Source organism: Gopherus flavomarginatus, chromosome 2 (assembly GCF_025201925.1).
Source record: "Gopherus flavomarginatus isolate rGopFla2 chromosome 2, rGopFla2.mat.asm, whole genome shotgun sequence".
Classification (NCBI taxonomy): domain Eukaryota; kingdom Metazoa; phylum Chordata; order Testudines; family Testudinidae; genus Gopherus; species Gopherus flavomarginatus.
Window position 1 is genome coordinate 3,255,635 of NC_066618.1, and position 21,800 is coordinate 3,277,434.

The 21,800-nt window shown below is 47.5% G+C and overlaps 1 protein-coding gene and 1 pseudogene across 7 annotated transcripts in view; both read right to left on the reverse strand.

Annotated features, from left to right (window-relative positions):
- Positions 1-21,800, reverse strand: part of LOC127045835 (zinc finger protein 282-like) — a 91,034-nt gene that overhangs the window by 13,759 nt on the left and 55,475 nt on the right. For 4 of the 7 annotated variants that reach the window (XM_050942535.1, XM_050942538.1, XM_050942536.1 and 1 more), the window contains exons 1-2: positions 2,308-2,648; positions 934-1,527 (exon numbers count right to left, since the gene is read on the reverse strand). In XM_050942535.1, the coding sequence (XP_050798492.1) occupies positions 934-1,287 (354 nt within the window). In that variant the 5' untranslated portion in view covers positions 1,288-1,527; positions 2,308-2,648. The other 3 variants (XM_050942534.1, XM_050942532.1, XM_050942531.1) reach the window with 3 other exon arrangements.
- On the reverse strand, positions 2,785-20,431 carry LOC127046006 (gastrula zinc finger protein XlCGF7.1-like; annotated as a pseudogene).

Genomic DNA, 21,800 nt, shown 5'->3' on the forward strand with positions numbered 1-21,800 from the left:
GATAACAATATTGTTAGTTCAATATTGAACCTACCTCATTATGTCTATCTTGCTTGCATATATATACCTACCCCTGGAAATTTCCACTACATGCATCCGACGAAGTGGGTATTCACCCACGAAAGCTCATGCTACAAAACATCTGTTAGTCTATAAGGTGCCGCAGGATTCTTTGCTGCTTTTAAATAAAGCAGGATTATTGCTGTTTGTACAGATGGGAAAACTGAGACCTGCTGGGGATAAGAAACTTGCCTGAAGAGCATTGTGGTCCAGCAGTTTAAATACAGGCCGGAGCATCAGGAGAGCTAGGTGTGTGAGAGCATGAACCTCCATTTATCAACTCCCCAATTAGACAGAAGACTGCAGTGAACCCTGCTTATGAAGCACTAGAGAAGCGTAAAGCATTATTAAGGCCAGTCAGTAGCAGACATGGAAATAGAGTTCAGGGGTCTTCGGCCTGTGCTCATTTCTCCAGGGCTACAGAGATCCTCCAGGTTGAAGTTTCATTCACCTCTTTTGTCTCAACCAACTTCCCCCCCCGCCCCCCCAAAAAAAACTGCTACATTTTTGCCAAAGTTTCCCCAACATCTAAAACCAGCTAATTCCACGTAGAGTTCGGCAACAAATATTCCCCTAGTTCTAATCCCAATACTTTGCATTTCTGCAGCACTTTCCTTTGGAGGACCTCAAAGCAATTTACAAATACAGACACATTAAGACTCATAACCACCCCAGGGAGGCATAAGTATTATTCCCCAGGTAGAAACAGAGAAACTGAAGTTAAGTGGCCTGTCCAAAAAAAATCACAAAGCAAGTCAGTACAGAAGTGGGAACAGAAACCATGACTCCGACACTCAGTCCTTTGCTTCAGCCATGAACTGGCCTTCCTCTCAATATAAACACAGTGTTATTTATCAACCAACATTTAGGTACCTCTTGGAAGACTTTTTTCCGGAAGGCTCCTCTTCCTTTTGGTTTTGATGGGGACTGTGGGTTCCCGTTCACGCTTGGGCAGACGTTCAGAGTCGGAACTGCTATTTTGGTTAGAAGCAACCGCTTTCCAAATTCTAATTTTTTTTGTGTCACGCTTGAAATGTCAAAGCACTCGTCCGTGAAGTGCGCGGAGCAGATCAGCGAGCGGTCATGTCCCCCTCTCCAGTCTGCTCTCTTCATCCGAACAAATCTGTCCCAAAGGCTCCTAACGTGAGGGTCTTTTGGAAATTTGAACAAGGATACACCATCTTGGGTGGTGTTGGAACACCTGGCCACTACGCAGCGAGCTGGCATGGTTTGTAATGTAAAATGTTACTACATTACAATGTCACTAGCAGGCAAGTTCTAGAGATTCCTCCAGCTGATCTATTAGGAAAGAGACGTCAAAGGTTTCTAAGTAGCTCTGGGAGTTGGTTGCATCCCGTGCTTCCTAGTACAGTTCTTACACTGTAGCTGTTCAGGTTAATGTTCAGAATCCAAACAAGCGAGAACACCCCCTTCGTCAAACTCCTTGGCTTTTCATTTGAATGATACCTAAAAAGCAGAGAGAAAACCCTCTCATGCACATAACTCTAATGATGATGTGTAGCCACACCAGGTGCATGTAAATATTCAGTTACTTATTTTAAAGGCAAAATTATGCAATGCTTTACGAGCCTGGTTTTGAAAAATTTAGGTGTGGAACTGCACATACAAAAGGAGTGCACAATTACACGCACACAGTCCAGGTAAGGGCACATGCATATGCCTGGTTCTGGTCATTTCCATTCATTTCCCAGACCGGAAGAAGAGCTCTGGCTGCCTCAAAAGCTTGTCTCCCTCACCAACAGAAGTTGGCCCAATAGAAGATATAACTGCACTCACCTTGTCGCTCTAATATCCTGGGACCAACATGGCTACAACTACACTGTACAGCACATTGGCAGTTACACAGTTTGTGTGCACAGTCATAACCGCATGTGAAATATGCACATCTAGAAGTTTTCAACGTTGGGCCCTACCTGTTCAAACTACTGTGCTCCTCCCCTTCTGATCAAGAGTCTTTCATCCCTGCACATTTTCAGAATCCTTATGTGAGAAATAAGAATGTATTCCCACTCCCAGTTTACAGCTTGCGTGTGCCAGGCTGTCAGGGATGAAATGCCCACTGCTTAATTTGTGCCAGGGCTTGCCAGAGCTGAGCCCAGGCACCTCTAGGCTTAGCACTTCATATCCCGGGCATCTCTGTCCTTGCCATGGCAGTTATGAAAGTCAAAAAATTGCTTGAGCCCAGGCACCACTTTCATTACAAATTAAGCCCTGGAAACAACTCACCCAAGCCAGTAGCAAAATCAGAAATAGAATCCAGGCTGCTTGACATTAGGGAACACACTGCCACTGCAATGAGCCTCCTGCCTAAAGCGATGCTGGTGCCCTGCTAAACCCCCTGCAGCCGCCAAGCCCTGACTACCACCCTCCTGGCTGCACCTAAGCACGAGCTCCAAAGCCCACCTGAGGCAGGTGAGCGAGGGGCTAACCAGAAATCAAGGCGGGTCCAGGGAGCGGCAGCGCTCGCCCCGCTCTCTCTGGCGCTGGCTGCGCCCAGGGGCCGGGGGCCCACAGCACTACGCCCCCCCGGACTGGAAGTCAGGAGCGGACCCCGCAGGGAAAGGCAGCTCTGCACCTGCCGTCCCTTCGGAGCAGCCGTGTAGACGCCCCGCCCAAGGGGTCTCGAGCCAGCGCCTGCGGGAGCCGGGGGCGCTGGGCCAACGAGCCCCGGCTCTGCAAGGAGCCCGCGGGCCAGGCACCGGGCTACGTACCGCAGCGCCCCTGCTCCGGGCCTGCCTGGGCAGCGGCCCGCTCGGCCATGGCCCCCCCGGGCGGGCGGGGCTTCTCCAGCGGGCCCGGCCCGGCCGAGCTCCGCTCCCGCTCCGGGCTGGGCAGAGTCCCGGCGCCGCTGCCGGGCGGAGCAGAGCGAGCGCAGCCGGGAGGGAGGTAGGGAGCCGCGGCCTGGCTGCGGGGCCGGGAGCGGCCCCTGGCGGCGGAAGCTCGGAACCGGCGGCGGCTGCCGCTTTGTTGCCGGGGACTTTTGTTAGCGGTTGTCACACGTGTCAATACGGCTTCAAAACGGGGCCGGGCCGGGGGTAGGGGCCACCCGAGGGGCAAAGCCGCGAACTAAAGGGCGGTTCCTTTAACTGGGCTCCGGTCACCCTCCGTGCAGGTAGGGAGAGTTTTAGCACCTGTGAGCGGCAGAAGAAAGGGGCCTCCCGCCCCTGTGACTGACTGTCAGCCTGAACCCCGGACAGGAGCTCTTTTCTCCTCCCACCCATGAGCCTTGGCCTCCAGCCCACATCCTCAGAGCCCGAAATCCATGGCCGTTTGGAGCCTTTGAGGATCTGGGCCCTATTCGGGGGCTGGAACAATTTATATAGTGGGGGTGCAGAGAGCCATGGAACCAAACTGTAAACCCTGTGTATGATGGAAACCACTTCCAGCCAGGGGGTGCAGTAGCACCCCAAGTTCCAGCACCTGTGGCCCTACTCCTCCTTTTCCCCTTCTCTCCCACTCTCACTTCCCCTCTTTCCCCTACCACACCCATCCACTTCAGTCTTGGTTTCCCTTCACTCCAGCCGCAGCAACAGGCTCCCTTGTGGGTAATTTGCTGGAAGCACCAGTGTAAGTGGACAGCTGCATTCCACATCCACCCAGGCTTCTGCGGGGCCTTCAGGTGTCACATCAACAGGTGAATACAACAAATGAGTGGATGGATGGGTCGGTGGAGAAAGCACAAGGTAACAGTGAGAAGTTTATCATTAGTGGAACTAGCAGCAGTTGCAACGTATCAGCCAGTTAGCCATTGTCATGTATTTTGTAAGCAGCAGGGCATGGGTGAGTTTTAATTACTTTTTTCAGAAAACCCTTGCTGCACTCTAATAGATATCAGATCTGCTTGTCACTGTTTGATTGTTCAAACACTCCTTGCTCATGTCCTCTGCCGTTTGGACTGTGGGGTAGATGGTCATGTGTTTAACATCACCCACACTTAAAATGTTTCTTTAGAGAAAAAAATGGCTAATCTCAATAGTGTGAAATGGCCCAGGTATATTTAGCATACTATTGCAGAAGAATAGTACATGTACAGATGCACTGAAAATCCAATTGAAAGGCAGCACAGCATATACGCCCGTTCTGATTCAGATCAGAGTTCACATTTCAGCCATCCAGCAAGGGATTGGCAAATCTGAATTGAAATAAACTGGTTATACTTATTAGCCTGAAGCAGTATGGTGCTCCCTTGACATGCTTCTGTCCACAATGTTTCATGTTTATTACAAAACAGGCACAATTCCAATTTATACTTTCCATGTTTTGCATCAGGAAGAAACAAGACAAAGTATATTCCAAAGCCCTAAATGTCTAGGTGAGATCTTTACTGTCCTTTAGAAGTAATACTTAGGGATAGCAGAAGTCACTTTAGACAAAGGTTATTAAAAAGCGACAAAGAGTCCTGTGGCACCTTTTAGACTAACAGACGTATTGGAGCATAAGCTTTCATGGGTGAATATTCACTTCGTTGGATGCATGTCATTAAATATACCAACCACTCATTCATTATGTTAAAACAGTTTAAGAGATAATCGCCATTGGCTCTGAATGGGCTGATGAGGTCCCATATACTTCCTTATTTTCTGTTAGGTCCAATGAAGTCTCTGCCCTCTGTGGAGCAAGATACAGGTTATCACCATAGTGGATTCTTAGCTTACTGAGCTATATTAACATTATGGTTACCCGCAGATTGTCAAAAGGAGTGTATGACAAGAAAAAATAGTATTGTGGTAATTTACAGGTTATTTAAAAGTAAGTGTATAGTGCAAGTGAATGAATGTTTTCCACTGTTGCTCAAGTAAGATGCACAATAGATCACAGTTCCAGGTCAGGTTCTTTCAGCTCTGCTCTTGTTGTAGGAACATGACAAGCCCTTTTAGAGGCAAGTGGATCCACTTTGGGATCTCACATGAATATCTCTAGTAGCCAGTATTCAAAAAATAATATAGGATCCTCAGTGTTCATTTGATGTTCTCAGGATCTCAGTTTTATTGCTTAGAAGGTTGTGATATTTCACTATCCGGTGCATCATGCAAGTAGTATTTAGTTTTGCTGTTGAATGCTTTCAGAGTTTATTTTTTTGCAAAGCACAAACAGAGAGTGTTCTGGTTTCGCCTTACGCACGTTTGGTTTACTTAAGCAAGCTTGTCAAACTTTGAATCCTGAATGGCTAATGCTGCTTGCATGTTGTCAGATAGTCTGTGGCTACCCTCTGACATTGCCACCAAAGAGTTCTGTTGTGTAGTGTCCTGAATTGGGCAGGAGTTTCCAGATGGCTGGTCCCTTTAGTTAGGAGTGCAACTTGCATAGCGGGAAAGTCCTTCACAGTTTCTAGATTTTATTCACAGGGTATGTCTGCATCTACAATTTTGCAGCGCTGGTTGTTACAGCTGTATTAGTACAGCTGTATAGGGCCAGCGCTGCAGAGTGGCCACACTTACAGCAACCAGCGCTGCAAGTGGTGTTAGATGTGGCCACACTGCAGCGCTGTTGGGCGGCTTCAAGGGGGGTTCGGGGAACGCGAGAGCAAACCGGGAAAGGAGACCAGCTTCGCCGTGGTTTGCTCTCGCGTTCCCCGAACCACCCTGCAAACTGCAGGGAAGGAGACCTGCTTGTTCGGGGAACGCGAGAGCAAACCGCGGCGAAGCTGGTCTCCTTTCCCGGTTTGCTCTCGCGTTCCCCGAACCACCCAGCAAACCGCAGGGAAGGAGACCTGCTTGCTCGGGGGTTCGGGGAACGCGAGAGCAAACCGGGGAAGGAGACCATCTTCGCCGCGGTTTGCTCTCGCGTTCCCGGAACCACCCAGCAAACCTCAGGGAAGGAGACCTGCTTGCTCGGGGTTCGGGGAACGCGAGAGCAAGCCGGGGAAGGAGACCAGCTTGATTACCAGAGGCTTCCTCAGGTATGCTGGGATACCTGCTTATTCCACGGAGGTCAAGAAAAGCGCTGGTAAGTGTCTATACTTGATCACCAGCGCTGGATCCTCTACACCCGAGACAAAACGGGAGTACGGCCAGCGCTGCAAACAGGGAGTTGCAGCGCTGGTGGTGCCCTGCAGATGTGTACACCTCCTAAGTTGCAGCGCTGTAACCCCCTCACCAGCGCTGCAACTTTGTGATGTAGACAAGCCCACAGATTGTAAAGTCAATTGCGATCATCTAGTCTGACCACCTACATTCCACTACAGGATTTCCCTGAATTAACTTCTGTTTCACATACAGCAGCTCTTTTAGAAAAACATCCAATTTTGATTTAAAAATTGCCAGTGATTTAAAATTCAACTACAACACTTGATAAATTGTTCCAATGGCTAATCACCCTCACCGTTAAAAATTACTGCCTTATTTCTAGTCTGAATTTGTCTAGCTTCAGCTTCCAGCTACTGGATCTTGTTACACCTTTGGCTCCTAGAATCATAGAACCACAGGGTCAGAATGGACCGCAAGGGTCATCTAGTCTAACCTCCTGCCAAGATGCAGGATTTGTTGTGTTTAAACCATCCAAGACAGATGACTACCCGGCCTCCTATTGAAAACCTCCATTGAAGAAGCTTCCACACCCTCTCCAGGCGTCTGTTCCTTTGTCCTACTGTTTTTACAGTGAGGCCGTTCTTCCTGAGATTTAATCTGTCTGCTCTGCTGTAGTTTTAACCCAATGCCTCTTGTCAGACCTCTGTGGCAAAAGAGAACTTTTCTCCATCTTTTTTATGGCAGCCTTCATATCTGAAGACCACTATCCTGTCTCCCCCTTAATCTCCTATTTTCCAAACTAAACATACCCAGTTCTTCCAGCCTTTGCTCATATGGCTTGTGTTCCATCCCTTTGATCATCTTTGTTGCTTGCCTCTGGATCCTTTCCAGTTTCAGTATATCCTTTTTATAAATGGTGACCAAGATTGGACACAGTACTCAAGCTGAGGCCTAACCAGTGTTGGGTAGAGTGGTACTATCACCACCTCCCATAACTTGCATGTTAGGCCTCTGTTAATGAAACCTAAAATTGCAGTTGCTTTTTTTGCAACAGGATCGTATTGCTGACTCATGCTGAGATTATAAGCCACCAGAATACCCAGATCCTTCTCAGCAGTGCAGCTGCCAAGCCAGTTTCCCCCCATTCTGTACTTGTGCATTTGGTTTATGTAGTACTTTATATTTGTTTGTTGAATTTCATTTTGTTGTCTATAGACCAGTTCTTCAATTTATCAAGATCCCTCTGAATTTTAGCTCTATCCTCCAAAGTACTGGCAACCCCCCTACGTTTGTGTCATCTGAGAACTGAAGAGCCCATGTTGTAGTTAAAGTACTGCACAGGATCTTTTCAGGGGCGATAAGGCAAAGCGCTACATTTACTGGTAATATAGGTATCAATCAACACTGTATCATATGCATATCTCATATATTACACTCATGCACTCACATGCACACACTGTCTTGTTGTTGTTACCAACTAGTTGCTCCCCTTAACTGCACTGGCCAGATGAGTTAGATGGGGGAGGGGTGGAACCGGGCTTCTGTCGATCCGGATTGATGCTCCCATGTTGACAAGATAAGACCTGGGATCCTCTGCAAGACATCTCACATCTATAGCAGCTTCCCTCTCACGCAAATTTGTATCAGATGCAAAATCTGTGTTTGTGTCAGTTGGTCATCTGTGGTGCTTCTGGCCGAGTGTTGTCTTCATGCTGCCATATTTATTTTCAAAGAGGGTGTTTTCAAAAGAAGGTGCTCGCTTCTAACTCCGAGGCCATCAATATGTCTGATTTTCTTTACAAGTTTTATTGGTTTTGGGTCTGGCTTCCATCCCCCTCCAACTGTTGCACCTGTCTAGAGGTGCCTGCCTTCCTTACTCATTCACTCAACAGGGCAATTGATTAAAAGGGGGGAGATCTTATTCTATAACATTATACCAAGGCTCAGTACAAAGTTTCTATATAACGATTTGATGCAGAGTTCCTATATCAAAGGCCTTGATACAAAGTTGTATGAAAACAGAGGTTATATATGGAAAGACTTAATACAAGGTTATATGAAGAGGCATAATACAAAGTCATATGAAAGTGATGAGAAGATGCTTAATGCAGAGGTTTATCTACACCAGGGGTAGGCAACCTATGGCACACGTGCTGAAGGCAGCACACACGTTGATTTTCAGTGGCACTCTCACTGCCCGGCCCAGGGGGCTCTGCATTTTAATGTAATTTTAAATGAAACTTCTTAAACATTTTAAAAACCTTATTTACTTTACAGACAACAATAGTTTAGTTTTATATTATAGACTTATAGAAAGAGACCTTCTAAAAATGTTAAAATGTATTACCGGCACGCGAAACCTTAAATCAGAGTGAATAAATGAAGACTTGGCACACCACTTTTGAAAGGTTGCCGACCTCTGGTCTACACCCATTATGAAACCACCACTAATTTAGAGACGCACACTGTAAAAACAGAGTTTTTTAAATTCCTAAATAACCCAGTTTCACTTGAGAGAGACCAGGTGAACCAACCTCTGTTGATGGAAGGGAGAAGCTTTCAAACTTCACAGCACTCTTTTTCAGGTCTGGAGAAGAAAACTAGGTTTCAGTTTTACTTCTCATTTATTAAATTTGAGTGCTTAGGATCATAAAAACATCTCAGAAAGCCTCATAAGACATACTATAAGTCAGTGGCCAGGCTTTCCTGCTTACCACCCCAGCAGATATTTTTACGCACTTAGTTTTTATAAAGTCAACACACAGATTTCCTGGATTTGTGGGAGTTGTTTAAAGTGGGATGGAAAGAAACTTCCCATATCCAAGCACAGGTAATGTAATTTCATGATAAACCCCTCTAATGATTAGATAGTTGATGAGTTGTCCTAGGCTTTAAAGCTGATTGAAATAACACGGGTTGAATAGGATTTTTTCACCAGTTATTTCTTGAGCAGATTTTGGTTCCCATCTTCCTTTCACTGCTACTTTCTTTGCATGTAGAACTGTAGCTGCCTTTTACTTTGTAGAGATGAATAATCCCACATCAAATGACTTCTCAGGTTTTAAAGTGGAGAGAGGAGTGAGAGTACTGGGAATCCAACTCTCCACTCTATATTTATAAGTGCAAAATATTCCCCCCCCCCCATTTTCATATCAAGAAGTTTGGTCTTTAATTGCTGTAACAAGCCCCAAGGAGCCTACAGAGGATTGTGCCACGAAGAGAACCTTTTGGAAGGTCTTTAAGGGACCATTTACCAATAAAGTTTCTTGGCCTCAGCATTGTTCGGGTTTTTCTGGGCCACATCCTGAAAGGTGCCAAGGCTCAGAAACTAAATGAATCTGACGACAGTAGTGGATGTTGAGCCTCTCTCAGGCGTTCCCCATCTACATTTAGACAGTCCCTTTGCTACATGGGGAAGTTGGCATTATGGACGAGGATAGTCCTTTCAAATTTAGTGTCTGTCACCATCAGTGTGTTTAAACAGCCTCCTGCTGTGTAAGTCGCCTGCTGTACTGTACCAACCTCAGTGACCATTCAAGTTTTAAAGGACAGGCTGTGCTGACCAGGGTCCACTTTTGCATGATTCCTTTGGTGCTTTACAAAAGTCATCTTTAGCCTGAACAGGGCTGGTGCAAGGATATTTTGCACCCTAGGCGAAACTTCCATCTTGCGCCCCCCCTCCCCCCACAAAAAAAAAAATCACATACATTATACACAATACACGGTCACGAAATTGTGCCCCAGACCTTTTTTTTTTAATCTGCCATGAGGCTGCATCAACTGTAAATGAAAAAAAATGAAATTTTATTCCTATCAGTCCTTTTTCTTGTTCACTATTAAAAGTAAAGGATAGAGAATGCGTGTCACTTACTATAATTAACTATTTGAATTTCATCAACTGTTTGACTTAAATATTGATTAAGAGATCAAGATGACTTTCCCTTAAAATTAAGCAATGTTGATTGTAATCAGAAATACACCTTTTTTAGTCACGTATATGTCCTTCCTTCATATCAAAATCTGACTGGGAGTGCTGCGGAACCCATTCTGCCCAACTCGCCATGCACCTCCAAATGATTAAAAACATCAAATGGTACAAACTCAATTTGAATGAAAAATTCCATTTTCTAACTAAATAGGTCACACACACTCAAATGGTTGCCAAGTGCTCTCTGTGGTGGTATGTTCATCTGCTCTAAATGCCTACTAATTTCCCTGTGAAAATAATCTTTCACTTTGATCCAATGAAAGCAGGATGGAAAAGCTCCCCCCCCCCCCCCCCAGAAGACCTAAGACACGATGGCTGGATGACATAAACAGACACCTGTCCCTCACAGGCACTACCTCATAACATGCCAATTGTGCTCAGGACAGAACATCACAGAGGAATATTATGCATTCAGTGGTCTCTACACTGGCCAAGCAACAGCACGACAACTAACCTAACCAGTCCATCCAACTTTTTTGACGGCTTCTTGGGCACTGGTGAGGGGTAACGGTGCCAGACTGAGCCCGGTGATGGGTGCAGTACAAGTCCACAAACTGAGGCAAGGTGCTGGGCCTAGAGTCCTGCTGAGACTGCTGTCCTGCACCAAGTGGAGCACAGCCTCCATGAGGAGAGAACTCAAACAAATATCACGCTCCTTCTGCAGGATTCCCCCAAGCACTTCTTCAGGCAGCTGCTGTGGGGGTCACTCACAGGCTTAGGCCTGCCTGTTGCAGGCAAAACACAGCAGCAGAGCTTAAAACTCAGACAGGGCTGCCCAGAGGATTCAGGGGGCCTTGGGCAAAGCAAAATTGGGGGCCCCTTCCATAAAACATTTGCAATACTATAGTAACATGTATTAGGAAATGTAAAAAATAACTAGTGAAATACATTCAAAAATTAACTTGTAATAATTTGAAAATACACTAAATACATTATTTAAAAACATTAAAAGCTGTAATGGTCTGTATACATTTGCAATTACATAATGGGCAGATGATGGGTGATTGTGATAGTTGGTACCAATGGGCTGTCGCTGCCTGGGGGTGGTGCTGTTGTTGCCCAGGGTTGGGAGGGGAGCTGGGCTCTGGGTTCAGGGGTGCCCAGCTCACAGGGGCTAGGCTCAGGAATGTGGGGAGATGGGGTCAGGGTGGTGTCCAGCTCAGAGGGGCTGGGCTCAGAGCTGGGGGTCAGGGCTGTGGGGGGGATGGGGTCAAGGGTGGTGCCTGGGGGCACTGGGGCAGCTCAGCTCTGCAGGCTGCTGTTCTCTCGAGCCGCCCACATACAAGGGGAGCAGGAGCAGGGACCAGCCAAGGACCAAGGGGGCAGGAGCACAGGCGCCTGAGGCCGAGCTATGGGGAAGCACTTGCTTACCTTGCCCAGCACATGAGCGTCAGGGTCTTCTTTCTTCCTCCACTCCACCAGACCACCGCTGAGGCTCTTTTCTTCTCCTGCCCCTCGCTGGGGCTGATGTGGAGGCTGAGCCAGGGGGCAGCCCCCGCTTTCCTCCGGAAGCCCTTGTGTTGCGCCATCGCAGGGCTCCTACCACATGCGCTAAGCAGAGCTGCGCAGCTCTGCCCAGGCCCCCCCCATGAGAAAAATTGCATAGGCTGGAGCCCCTGCTCTGGGAGGGAGAGGGATTCTGATTTCTGAGCCTCTGTTAGCAGCCCAGGGATTCCCCTGGGTCAGCGTGCCGCCGGCAGCCTGAACCTCTGGGCAGTCACAGAGGAGCCCTGACCCAGGGGACTCCCTGGGCTGCTGGCTGCCACGGCGGCACCCTGACCAGGGGGACCCTGTCATAAACAGATAGCTAAGGGTTAATGTCTCTTCCACCTGAAGCACCTGACCAGAGGACCAATCAGGAAACCGGATTTTTTCAACTCTGGGTGGAGGGAGTTTGTGTCTAAGTCTTTTGTCTTCCTGCTTTCTCTGAGCTTTGGAGAAGTAGTTCTACTTTCTAGTCTTCTGTTTCTAAGTGTAAGGACAAAGAGATCAGATAGTAAGTTCTGTGGTTTCTTTTCTTTGGTATTTGCATGAATATAAGTGCTGGAGTGCTTTGATTTGTATTCTTTTTGAATAAGGCTGTTTATTCAATATTCTTTTAAGCAATCGACCCTGTATTGTATCATCTTAATACAGAGAGCCCATTTGTATTTTTCTTTCTTTTTATATAAAGCTTTCTTTTAAGACCTGTTGGAGTTTTTCTTTACTTCAGGGAAATTGAGTCTGTACTCACCAGGGAATTGGTGGGAGAAAAAAGTCAAGGGGAGATCTGTGTGTTGGATTGCTAGCCTAATTTTGCATTCCCTCTGGGGGAATAGGAAAGTACTTTTTGTTTTCAGGATTGGGAACAGAGAGGGGGAGTCTCTCTGTGTAGTTTCACAGAGCTTGTGTCTGTGTATCTCTCCAGGAGCACCTGGAGGGGGGAAGGGAAAAAGGATTATTTCCCTTTGTTGTGAGACTCAAGGGATTTGGGTCTTGGGGTCCCCAGGGAAGGTTTTTCAGAGGGACCAGAGTGCCCCAAAACACTCTAATTTTTTGGGTGGTGGCAGCAGGTACCAGGTCCAAGCTGGTAACTAATCTTGGAGGTTTTCATGCTAACCCCCATATTTTGGACGCTAAGGTCCAAATCTGGGACTAAGGTTATTACATGGTGGCAGTGGGTGGGATATAGACAGAATCCAGAAGCCAGTAGGAATATTATATTTTTCTTTTCTCTGCTAAGGGCTTTTTAGCAGAGAGAAACAGTTGGTTTTAAAAGGGAACCAGAGAGAATTTTTTTTTCTGCTCTCTCTGGCAGTTTGTGGCTTGCATGTTAAGCGAGAAGCCATTAAGAGACTGTGAGGGTCTTTTGTCATGCAATAGCCCTCCCATTAGGAGGCAAGTACCAGCACTTATATGCATGCAAATAAAGTGGTTTTTCTGGTTTCCCTTCATTGAACATTAGCTAGAGAGAGAAAAGGAAAAAAGCACTGTTGCTAGGCAGACTCCAGGAGGGAACAGAGCCTGCAGTTCAGAAGATAAACACCGGAGGGCACCCCAACACAAGAAAACAGGAACCATGACTTCTAAGGCAAAAATCGACGCCGAAGAACAAATCAAAGAAGCTGAACACAGGCGACAACTGGAAATAAAACAAAAAGAGATGGAGATGAAAGAAAGAGAAGAACAGATCAAAGAGGCAGCCTACCAAAGAGAACAGGCAGCCTACCAAAGAGAACAGGCAGCCAAAGAGGCAGCCAAGGAGGCAGCACACAAAAGAAAACTAGAAGAAGAAGAGGTGGCCTACCGAAGGAAACAAGCAGAAGAAGAGTTGGCCCACAGAAGGAAGCAAGAAGAAGAGGAGGCGGCCCACCACCGAGAAATGGAAAAACACCAAAAAGAAATGGAAAAACAACAAAAAGAGAATGAAGAGAAGGAAAAACAGAGAAAACATGAACTGGAGTTGGCAAAAGCTGGGCTGCCTGTGCCAGCCAACCCTAACAACCCAGCGCCAAATATTGCTCCACAGCACAGGAAATTTCCCACCTACAAGGCAGGTGATGACACCGAGGCCTTCTTGGAAAATTTTGAAAGAGCCTGTCTTGGGTACAACATCCCCGAAGACCAGTACATGGTAGAATTGAGGTCACAGCTCAGTGGACCTTTAGCAGAGGTGGCAGCTAAAATGCCTAAGCTGCAAATGAATGACTATAAACTTTTTCAAACTAAGGCCAGATACCGAATGGGGATAACCCCAGATCATGCCCGTCGGCGCTTCAGAACCCAAAAGTGGAAACCCGAGGTGTCATTTCCCAAACACGCCTACTACATTGCAAAAAACTATGAGGCCTGGATAACAGGAAACAACATTCAAACCTTGGAAGAACTGAACCTCCTCATACAAATGAAGCAGTTCTTGGATGGTGTTCCTGAAGACATCACACGGTACATACAAGATGGAAATCCCAAAGATATCGCTGAGGCGGGGGAGATTGGAGCCAAATGGATGGAACTGGCAGAAAGCAAGAAAGCTACTGTCAAGGGGAACGATTACCCCAGGGGGCACACAGACCATAAACCCTACAACCAAGGACAGCCAAAGACCCCACATACCACCCAAGTAAAGCCACAGATACCCTACCCTTCAACCTCACCAGTCTCCAGTAACTCACCTCGGCCCAGTGACCCATCAGATGGAAGATGCTTTAAGTGTAATGAACTGGGACATATCAAGGCCAAGTGTCCCAAGAACACCATGCGAGTGCAATTCATTACACCACCATCACACCAAAGATCCCCAGGCCCGGATGCCTCTCAAATACCCTTGGAGCGAAGGGAAAATTTGAGAGTGGGCGGAAAGAAGGTTACTGCGTGGAAAGACACGGGGGCACAAGTGTCAGCTATCCACCAATCCTTCGTTGACCCCAAATTCATCAACCCAAAGGCCAAAGTTACAATTTACCCCTTCATGTCACAAGCTGTAGACTTGCCTACAGCTCAACTGCCTGTCCAGTACAAAGGCTGGTCAGGAATGTGGACTTTTGCAGTCTATGACAATTATCCTATCCCCATGCTACTGGGGGAAGACTTGGCCAACCAGGTGAGGCGGGCCAAGAAAGTGGGAATGGTTACACGTAGCCAAACCAGGCAAGCTTCCAGACCCATTCCTGTTCCTGAACCGTCCACAGAGGCCCCGTCTGTGTTACCAGAGACCCAGACAGAGGTAGTGGACCCGGATTCCATGCCAACCACTGAAACAGCCACAGCACCTCCAGTCCCAGGCCCGGAACTGGAACAGCAACCAGCACCAGCAAGTGCAACCCCATCTTCAAACTCAACGCCAGAGGGCGCCAGCGAGCCAAAACTGGCAGAAGCAACAGACAGCCATACCCAAAAGGCTCAGCCAGAGCCTGAAATACCCTCAGGTGCACCAGGTTATTACAGACCCCCTGGCCTGCCGGCTGCCGCGGCGGCGCCCTGACCCGGGGGACCCCCTGGCCTGCCGGCTGCCGCGGCGGCGCCCTGACCCAGGGGGGCCCCCGCCTGCCGGCTGCCGCGGCGGCGCCCTGACCCAGGGGGGCCCCCGCCTGCCGGCTGCCGCGGCGGTGTGCGCTGACCCAGGGTCAGGGCGCCTCCGCGGCAGCCGGCAGCCCAGGGTTTCCCTGGGCCAGGGGATCCCCTGGGCTGCCGGCTGCAGTGGCGGTGCGCTGACCCGGGGGACCCCTTGGGCTGCTGGCTGCCTCAGCGGTGCGCTGACTCGGGGGACACCCTGAGCTGTGGGCTGCGGCGGCGGCGCCCTGACCCGGGGACCCCCTGGGCTGCGGGTTGCCGCAGCGGCACCCTGACCCGGGGACCTCCTGGGCTGCGGGCTGCCGGAGAGTCGCCCTGACCCAGGGGACCCCTGGCCTGCCGGCTGCTGCGGCGGCGCCCTGACCCAGGGGACCCCTGGCCTGCCGGCTGCTGCAGCGGCGCACTGACCCAGGGGACCCCTTGGGCTGCGGGCTGCCGCAGCCGCGCCCTGACCCGGGGGACACCCTGGGCTGCCGGCTGCCACCGGCAGCTCAGACTCCCTCTCTGTCCCAGGAGCAGCGGCCGGTCAACCATTTAAAACAAAATTTGGGGGCGCTTTTTGGCGCTGTCATAAACAGATAGCTAAGGGTTAATGTCTCTTTCACCTGAAGCACCTGACCAGAGGACCAATCAGGAAACTGGATTTTTTCAACTTTGGGTGGAGGGAATTGAGTGTCTGTGTCTTTGTTTTCTGGCTGCCTGCTTTCTCTGAGCTTTGGAGAAGTAGTTCTACTTTCTAGTCTTTTGTTTCTAAGTGTAAGGACAAAGAAATCAGATAGTAAGTTATATGGTTTCTTTTCTTTGGTATTTGCATGAATATAAGTGCTGGAGTGCTTTGATTTGTATTCTTTTTGAATAAGGCTGTTTATTCAATATTCTTTTAAAAAATTGCCCTGTATTGTGTCATCTTAATACAGAGAGACTATTTGTATTTTTTCTTTCTTTTTTATATAAAGCTTTCTTTTAAGACCTGTTGGAGTTTTTCTTTACTTCAGGGAAATTGAGTCTGTACTCACCAGGGAATTGGTGGGAGGAAGGAATCGGGGAGATTTGTGTGTTGGATTGCTAGCCTGACTTTGCATTCCCTCTGGGGGAATAGGAAAGTACTTTTTGTTTCCAGGATTGGGAACAGAGAGGGAGATTCACTCTGTTTGGATTCACAGAGCTTGTGTCTGTGTATCTCTCCAGGAGCACCTGGAGGGGGGAAGGGAAAAAGGATTATTTCCCTTTGTTGTGAGACTCAAGGGATTTGGGTCTTGGGGTCCCCAGGGAAGGTTTTTCAGGGGGACCAGAGTGCCCCAAAACACTCTAATTTTTTGGGTGGTGGCAGCAGGTACCAGGTCCAAGCTGGTAACTAAGCTTGGAGGTTTTCATGCTAACCCCCATATTTTGGACGCTAAGGTCCAAATCTGGGACTAAGGTTATTATATGGTGTGCAGCTGGTGGGAGATAGACAGAATCCAGAAGCCAGTAGAAATATTATATTTTTCGTTTCTCTGCTAAGGGCTTTTTAGCAGAGAGAAGCAGTTGGTTTTAAAAGGGAACCAGAGAGAATTTTTTTTTTCTGCTCTCTCTCGCAGTTTGTGGCTTGCATGTTAAGCAGAAGTCGTTAAGGACTATTAACAGTCTTTTGTCACACAATAGCACTCCCATTGAGAGTCATACCAGCACTATATGAATGCAAATAAAGTGGTTTTTCAGGTTTACTTGACATTGAAGATTAGCTAAAGGCACTGTTGCTAGGCAGACTTCAGGAGGCAACAGAACCTGCAGTTCAGAAGATAAACACCGGAGGGCACCCCAACACAAGAAAACAGGAACCATGTCTACCAAGACAAAAATGAAGGCTGAGGAACAAATCAAAGAAGCTGAACACAGGCGAGAGATGGAAAAACACAAACAGCAACTGGAAAAACAACAAAAAGAGAATGAAGAGAAGGAAAAACAGAGAAAACATGAACTGGAGTTGGCAAAAGCTGGGCTGCCTGTGCCAGCCAACCCTAACATCCCGGCGCCAAATATTGCTCCACAGCACAGGAAATTTCCCACCTACAAGGCAGGTGATGACACCGAGGCCTTCTTGGAAAATTTTGAAAGAGCCTGTCTTGGGTACAGCATTCCCGAAGACCAGTACATGGTAGAATTGAGATCACAGCTCAGTGGACCTTTAGCAGAGGTGGCAGCTGAAATGCCTAAGCACCAAATGAATGACTATAAACTTTTCCTAACCAAGGCCAGATACAGGATGGGGATAACCCCAGATCATGCCCGTCGGCGCTTCAGAACCCCACCCTACCGAGTGTCTCCTCATGCCCAAGCTGCTATAGAACAGGAGATCCAGAACATGCTACAGATGGGTATAATCCGCCCATCTACCAGTGCCTGGGCATCTCCAGTGGTTCTGGTACCCAAACCAGATGGGGAAATACGCTTTTGCGTGGACTACCGTAAGCTAAATGCTGTAACTCGTCCGGACAACTATCCAATGCCACGTACCGATGAGCTATTGGAAAAGTTGGGACGTGCCCAGTTCATCTCTACAATAGACTTAACCAAGGGGTACTGGCAAGTACCGCTAGATGAACCTGCCAAGGAGAGGTCAGCATTCGTCACCCATGCGGGGGTGTATGAATTCAATGTCCTTCCTTTCGGCCTTCGAAATGCACCCGCCACCTTCCAGAGGCTGGTAGATGGTCTACTAGCTAGACTGGGAGAATTTGCAGTTGCCTACCTCAATGATGTGGCCATTTTTTCAGACTCCTGGCCCGAACACCTACTACACCTGAAAAAGGTCTTTGAGCGCCTCAGGCAGGCAGGACTAACTGTTAAGGCCAAAAAGTGTCAAATAGGCCAAAACAGAGTGACTTACCTGGGGCACCAGGTGGGTCGAGGAACCATAAACCCCCTACAGGCCAAGGTGGATGCTATCCAAAAGTGGCCTGTCCCACGGTCCAAGAAGCAGGTCCAATCCTTCTTAGGCTTGGCCGGATACTACAGGCGATTTGTACCACACTACAGCCAAATCGCTGCCCCACTGACCGACCTGACCAAAAAGACCCAGCCAAATGCAGTTAAGTGAACTAATGAGTGTCAAAAGGCCTTTACCCAACTTAAGGCAACGCTCATGTCTGACCCTGTGCTCAGGGCCCCGGACTTTGACAAGCCATTCCTAGTAACCACAGATGCATCTGAGCGTGGTATAGGAGCAGTGCTCATGCAGGAAGCAACAGATCACAACTTCCATCCTGTCGTGTTTCTCAGCAAAAAACTGTCTGAGAGGGAAAGTCACTGGTCAGTCAGTAAAAAGAAATGCTATGCCATTGTGTACGCCCTGGAAAAGCTACGCCCATATGTTTGGGGACGGCGGTTCCAACTACAAACTGACCATGCTGCACTAAAGTGGCTTCATACTGCCAAGGGGAACAACAAGAAACTTCTTCGTTGGAGTTTAGCTCTCCAAGATTTTGATTTTGAAATTCAACACATCACAGGAGCTTCTAACAAAGTAGCTGATGCACTCTCCCGTGAGAGTTTCCCAGGATTCAGTCGTTAAAAAGTGTTCTTAAAATGTAGAAGTCTGTTAGTTATATACTTAGGAGTATATGTAAAGGTGTATGTGTTGTATTAATCTGTTTATTTTCAAGTTCTAGAAGGAAATCGCCGCCAGTGAGCTTCCCCACTGTCTGCAATTTGGGGGGCGTGTCATAAACAGATAGCTAAGGGTTAATGTCTCTTTCACCTGAAGCACCTGACCAGAGGACCAATCAGGAAACTGGATTTTTTCAACTTTGGGTGGAGGGAATTGAGTGTCTGTGTCTTTGTTTTCTGGCTGCCTGCTTTCTCTGAGCTTTGGAGAAGTAGTTCTACTTTCTAGTCTTCTGTTTCTAAGTGTAAGGACAAAGAAATCAGATAGTAAGTTATATGGTTTCTTTTCTTTGGTATTTGCATGAATATAAGTGCTGGAGTGCTTTGATTTGTATTCTTTTTGAATAAGGCTGTTTATTCAATATTCTTTTAAAAAATTGCCCTGTATTGTGTCATCTTAATACAAAGAGACTATTTGTATTTTTTCTTTCTTTTTTATATAAAGCTTTCTTTTAAGACCTGTTGGAGTTTTTCTTTACTTCAGGGAAATTGAGTCTGTACTCACCAGGGAATTGGTGGGAGGAAGGAATCGGGGAGATTTGTGTGTTGGATTGCTAGCCTGACTTTGCATTCCCTCTGGGGGAATAGGAAAGTACTTTTTGTTTCCAGGATTGGGAACAGAGAGGGAGATTCACTCTGTTTGGATTCACAGAGCTTGTGTCTGTGTATCTCTCCAGGAGCACCTGGAGGGGGGAAGGGAAAAAGGATTATTTCCCTTTGTTGTGAGACTCAAGGGATTTGGGTCTTGGGGTCCCCAGGGAAGGTTTTTCAGGGGGACCAGAGTGCCCCAAAACACTCTAATTTTTTGGGTGGTGGCAGCAGGTACCAGGTCCAAGCTGGTAACTAAGCTTGGAGGTTTTCATGCTAACCCCCATATTTTGGACGCTAAGGTCCAAATCTGGGACTAAGGTTATTATAGGCGCCCCCAAATCTCGGCGCCCTAGGCAACCGCCTAGTTCGCCTAAATGGTTGCACCAATCCTGAGCCTGAAGTGTTCACCACAGATAGCGCAGGTGTAGGGCTGCTCTCCTGTGTGGATGAGCTGGTGGCTTAGCAGACACTCCTTCTGAACGTAGCTCTTGCTGCATTCCACACATTTATAAGGCTTCTCTCTAGTATGGACCTTTTGATCTCTAATAAGGCCTGACTGGCAGCTGAAGCTCTTTCCACATTCCACACACTTATAAGGCTTCTCTCCTGTATGGACAGTCTGATGTCGGATAAGGCCCAACTGGCAGCTGACGCTTTTCTCACAGTCACTACACTTGTAAGGTCGCTCTTGCGCGTGACTATGCTAGCGCAGGTAAGTCTTCCTCAGTCTGAAGCTCTTCCTGCACTCAGGGCATTTGTAGGGCTTCTCTCCCATGTGGATACGGTAGTGACTGGTCAATTTGGATTTGGTGATGAAGCTCTTCTCACAAATGGTACAGGCATAGGGTCTCTCTCCTGTATGGACTCACTGGTGACGTAGGTGGTGTTTCTTTTGGATGTAGCTTTTGTCACACAAGGCGCACTGATAAGGCTTCTCTTTGCCATGACTTATCTGGTGATTTATAAAACTCATCTTCAGCCAGAAACTTTTCCCACACTCTTTACAAGCATAGGGTCTCTCTCCGGTGTGGATTGTGTAGTGGTTGGTCAGCTTGGATTTCTCATTGAAGCTTTTCTTGTATTCTGTACATTTATACAGCCGCTCCCCCATGTGGATTCTGTGATGCTTGATGAGAATAGGCTGGTGGCTGAATCATTTCCCACACACAGTGCACTGATACGGCCTCTCTCCCGAGTGGATTCTGTAGTGACTAGTCAGTCGTGCTTGATCAGGAAAGCTTTTGTCACATTCAGTGCAAGGATATACTTTCTCTACAGTGTGACATTTCGGGTGAGATTTATCAACAGTCTTGTAAGTGAAGCTCTTCGATTTCTGTCTTGTGCAGGGCTGGGGTTTTGGCGGGAGTTCACCAGAACCTGCCTCACACGGAGTAGATTTCCCAGGTCTGATCTCTGCAGTGTTCTCCTGTTGTCTTTCTGAGCTGCCCTGCCTCTCTGAGGGCATTCCAACCTCAGGACTCCGGAAAAACTTCTCTGCAGATCTTCCCAATAACTTCTTATTTATTTAAATTTATTTTATTTATTTTTTTAAATTTTATTTCCTTGGTCAGCTCCATGCTCACAGAACCTTCACCATGATGCTAATCCGCAGATCTGACAGAAGCCCCTTCACCTGATAGAATAAAGGATTATTATTATTTGCATACATTAGCATCTAGAGCAGGGGTAGGCAACCTATGGCAGGTGTGCTGAAGGTGGCACACGAGCTGATTTTCAGCGGCACTCACACTGCCCAGGTCCCGGCCACCACTCTGGGGGGGCTCTGCATTTTAATTTAATTTAAATGAAGCTTCTTAAACATTTAAAAAACTTTATTTACTTTACATACAACAATAGTTTAGTTATATATTATAGACTTATAGAAAGAGACCTTCTAAAAACATTAAAATGTATGACTGGCACATGAAACCTTAACTTAGAGTGAATAAATGAAGACTCGGCACACCACTTCTCAAAGGTTGCCGACCCTTGATCTAGAGGCTGCTCTTCGCACTGGATGAAGCACCAAGTACGAAAGTCCCTGCCACCCTAGAATCCAGACAAGGATTTAAATAAAATGCTTGATTTTTAAAGAAAGTCTCTTCACCTGAAAATGCGGGGGGAGGAGAGAATATATCAGATGATGAGAGAGCTACACTGCCCAAAGTCAGCCAGGCATGGTAGGAAGCCAGGACTGAGGTCGGAGATGAAGATGTGTCAAGTTCTGGTTACAAAACAGAACTACATGAGAAAGAGGCAGAACTTTTAAGAGCTCCTCAGAGTTTTGTTGGCATTTTCAACATTTTACTTATTCATTGCATCCAAGCTGTTTTAATTACTCACCGGCGCTGCGATCTGGAAGGCTCTCTTTTGGTTCTGAAGCCGGCTGATCCCCAATACGTGGCTCTTCCTGTTGCTTAGTTCGTGGTGAAATGTGTGTGGAAACGGAAGATTCTGTTCAGAGGAAAGAGAATCACAGT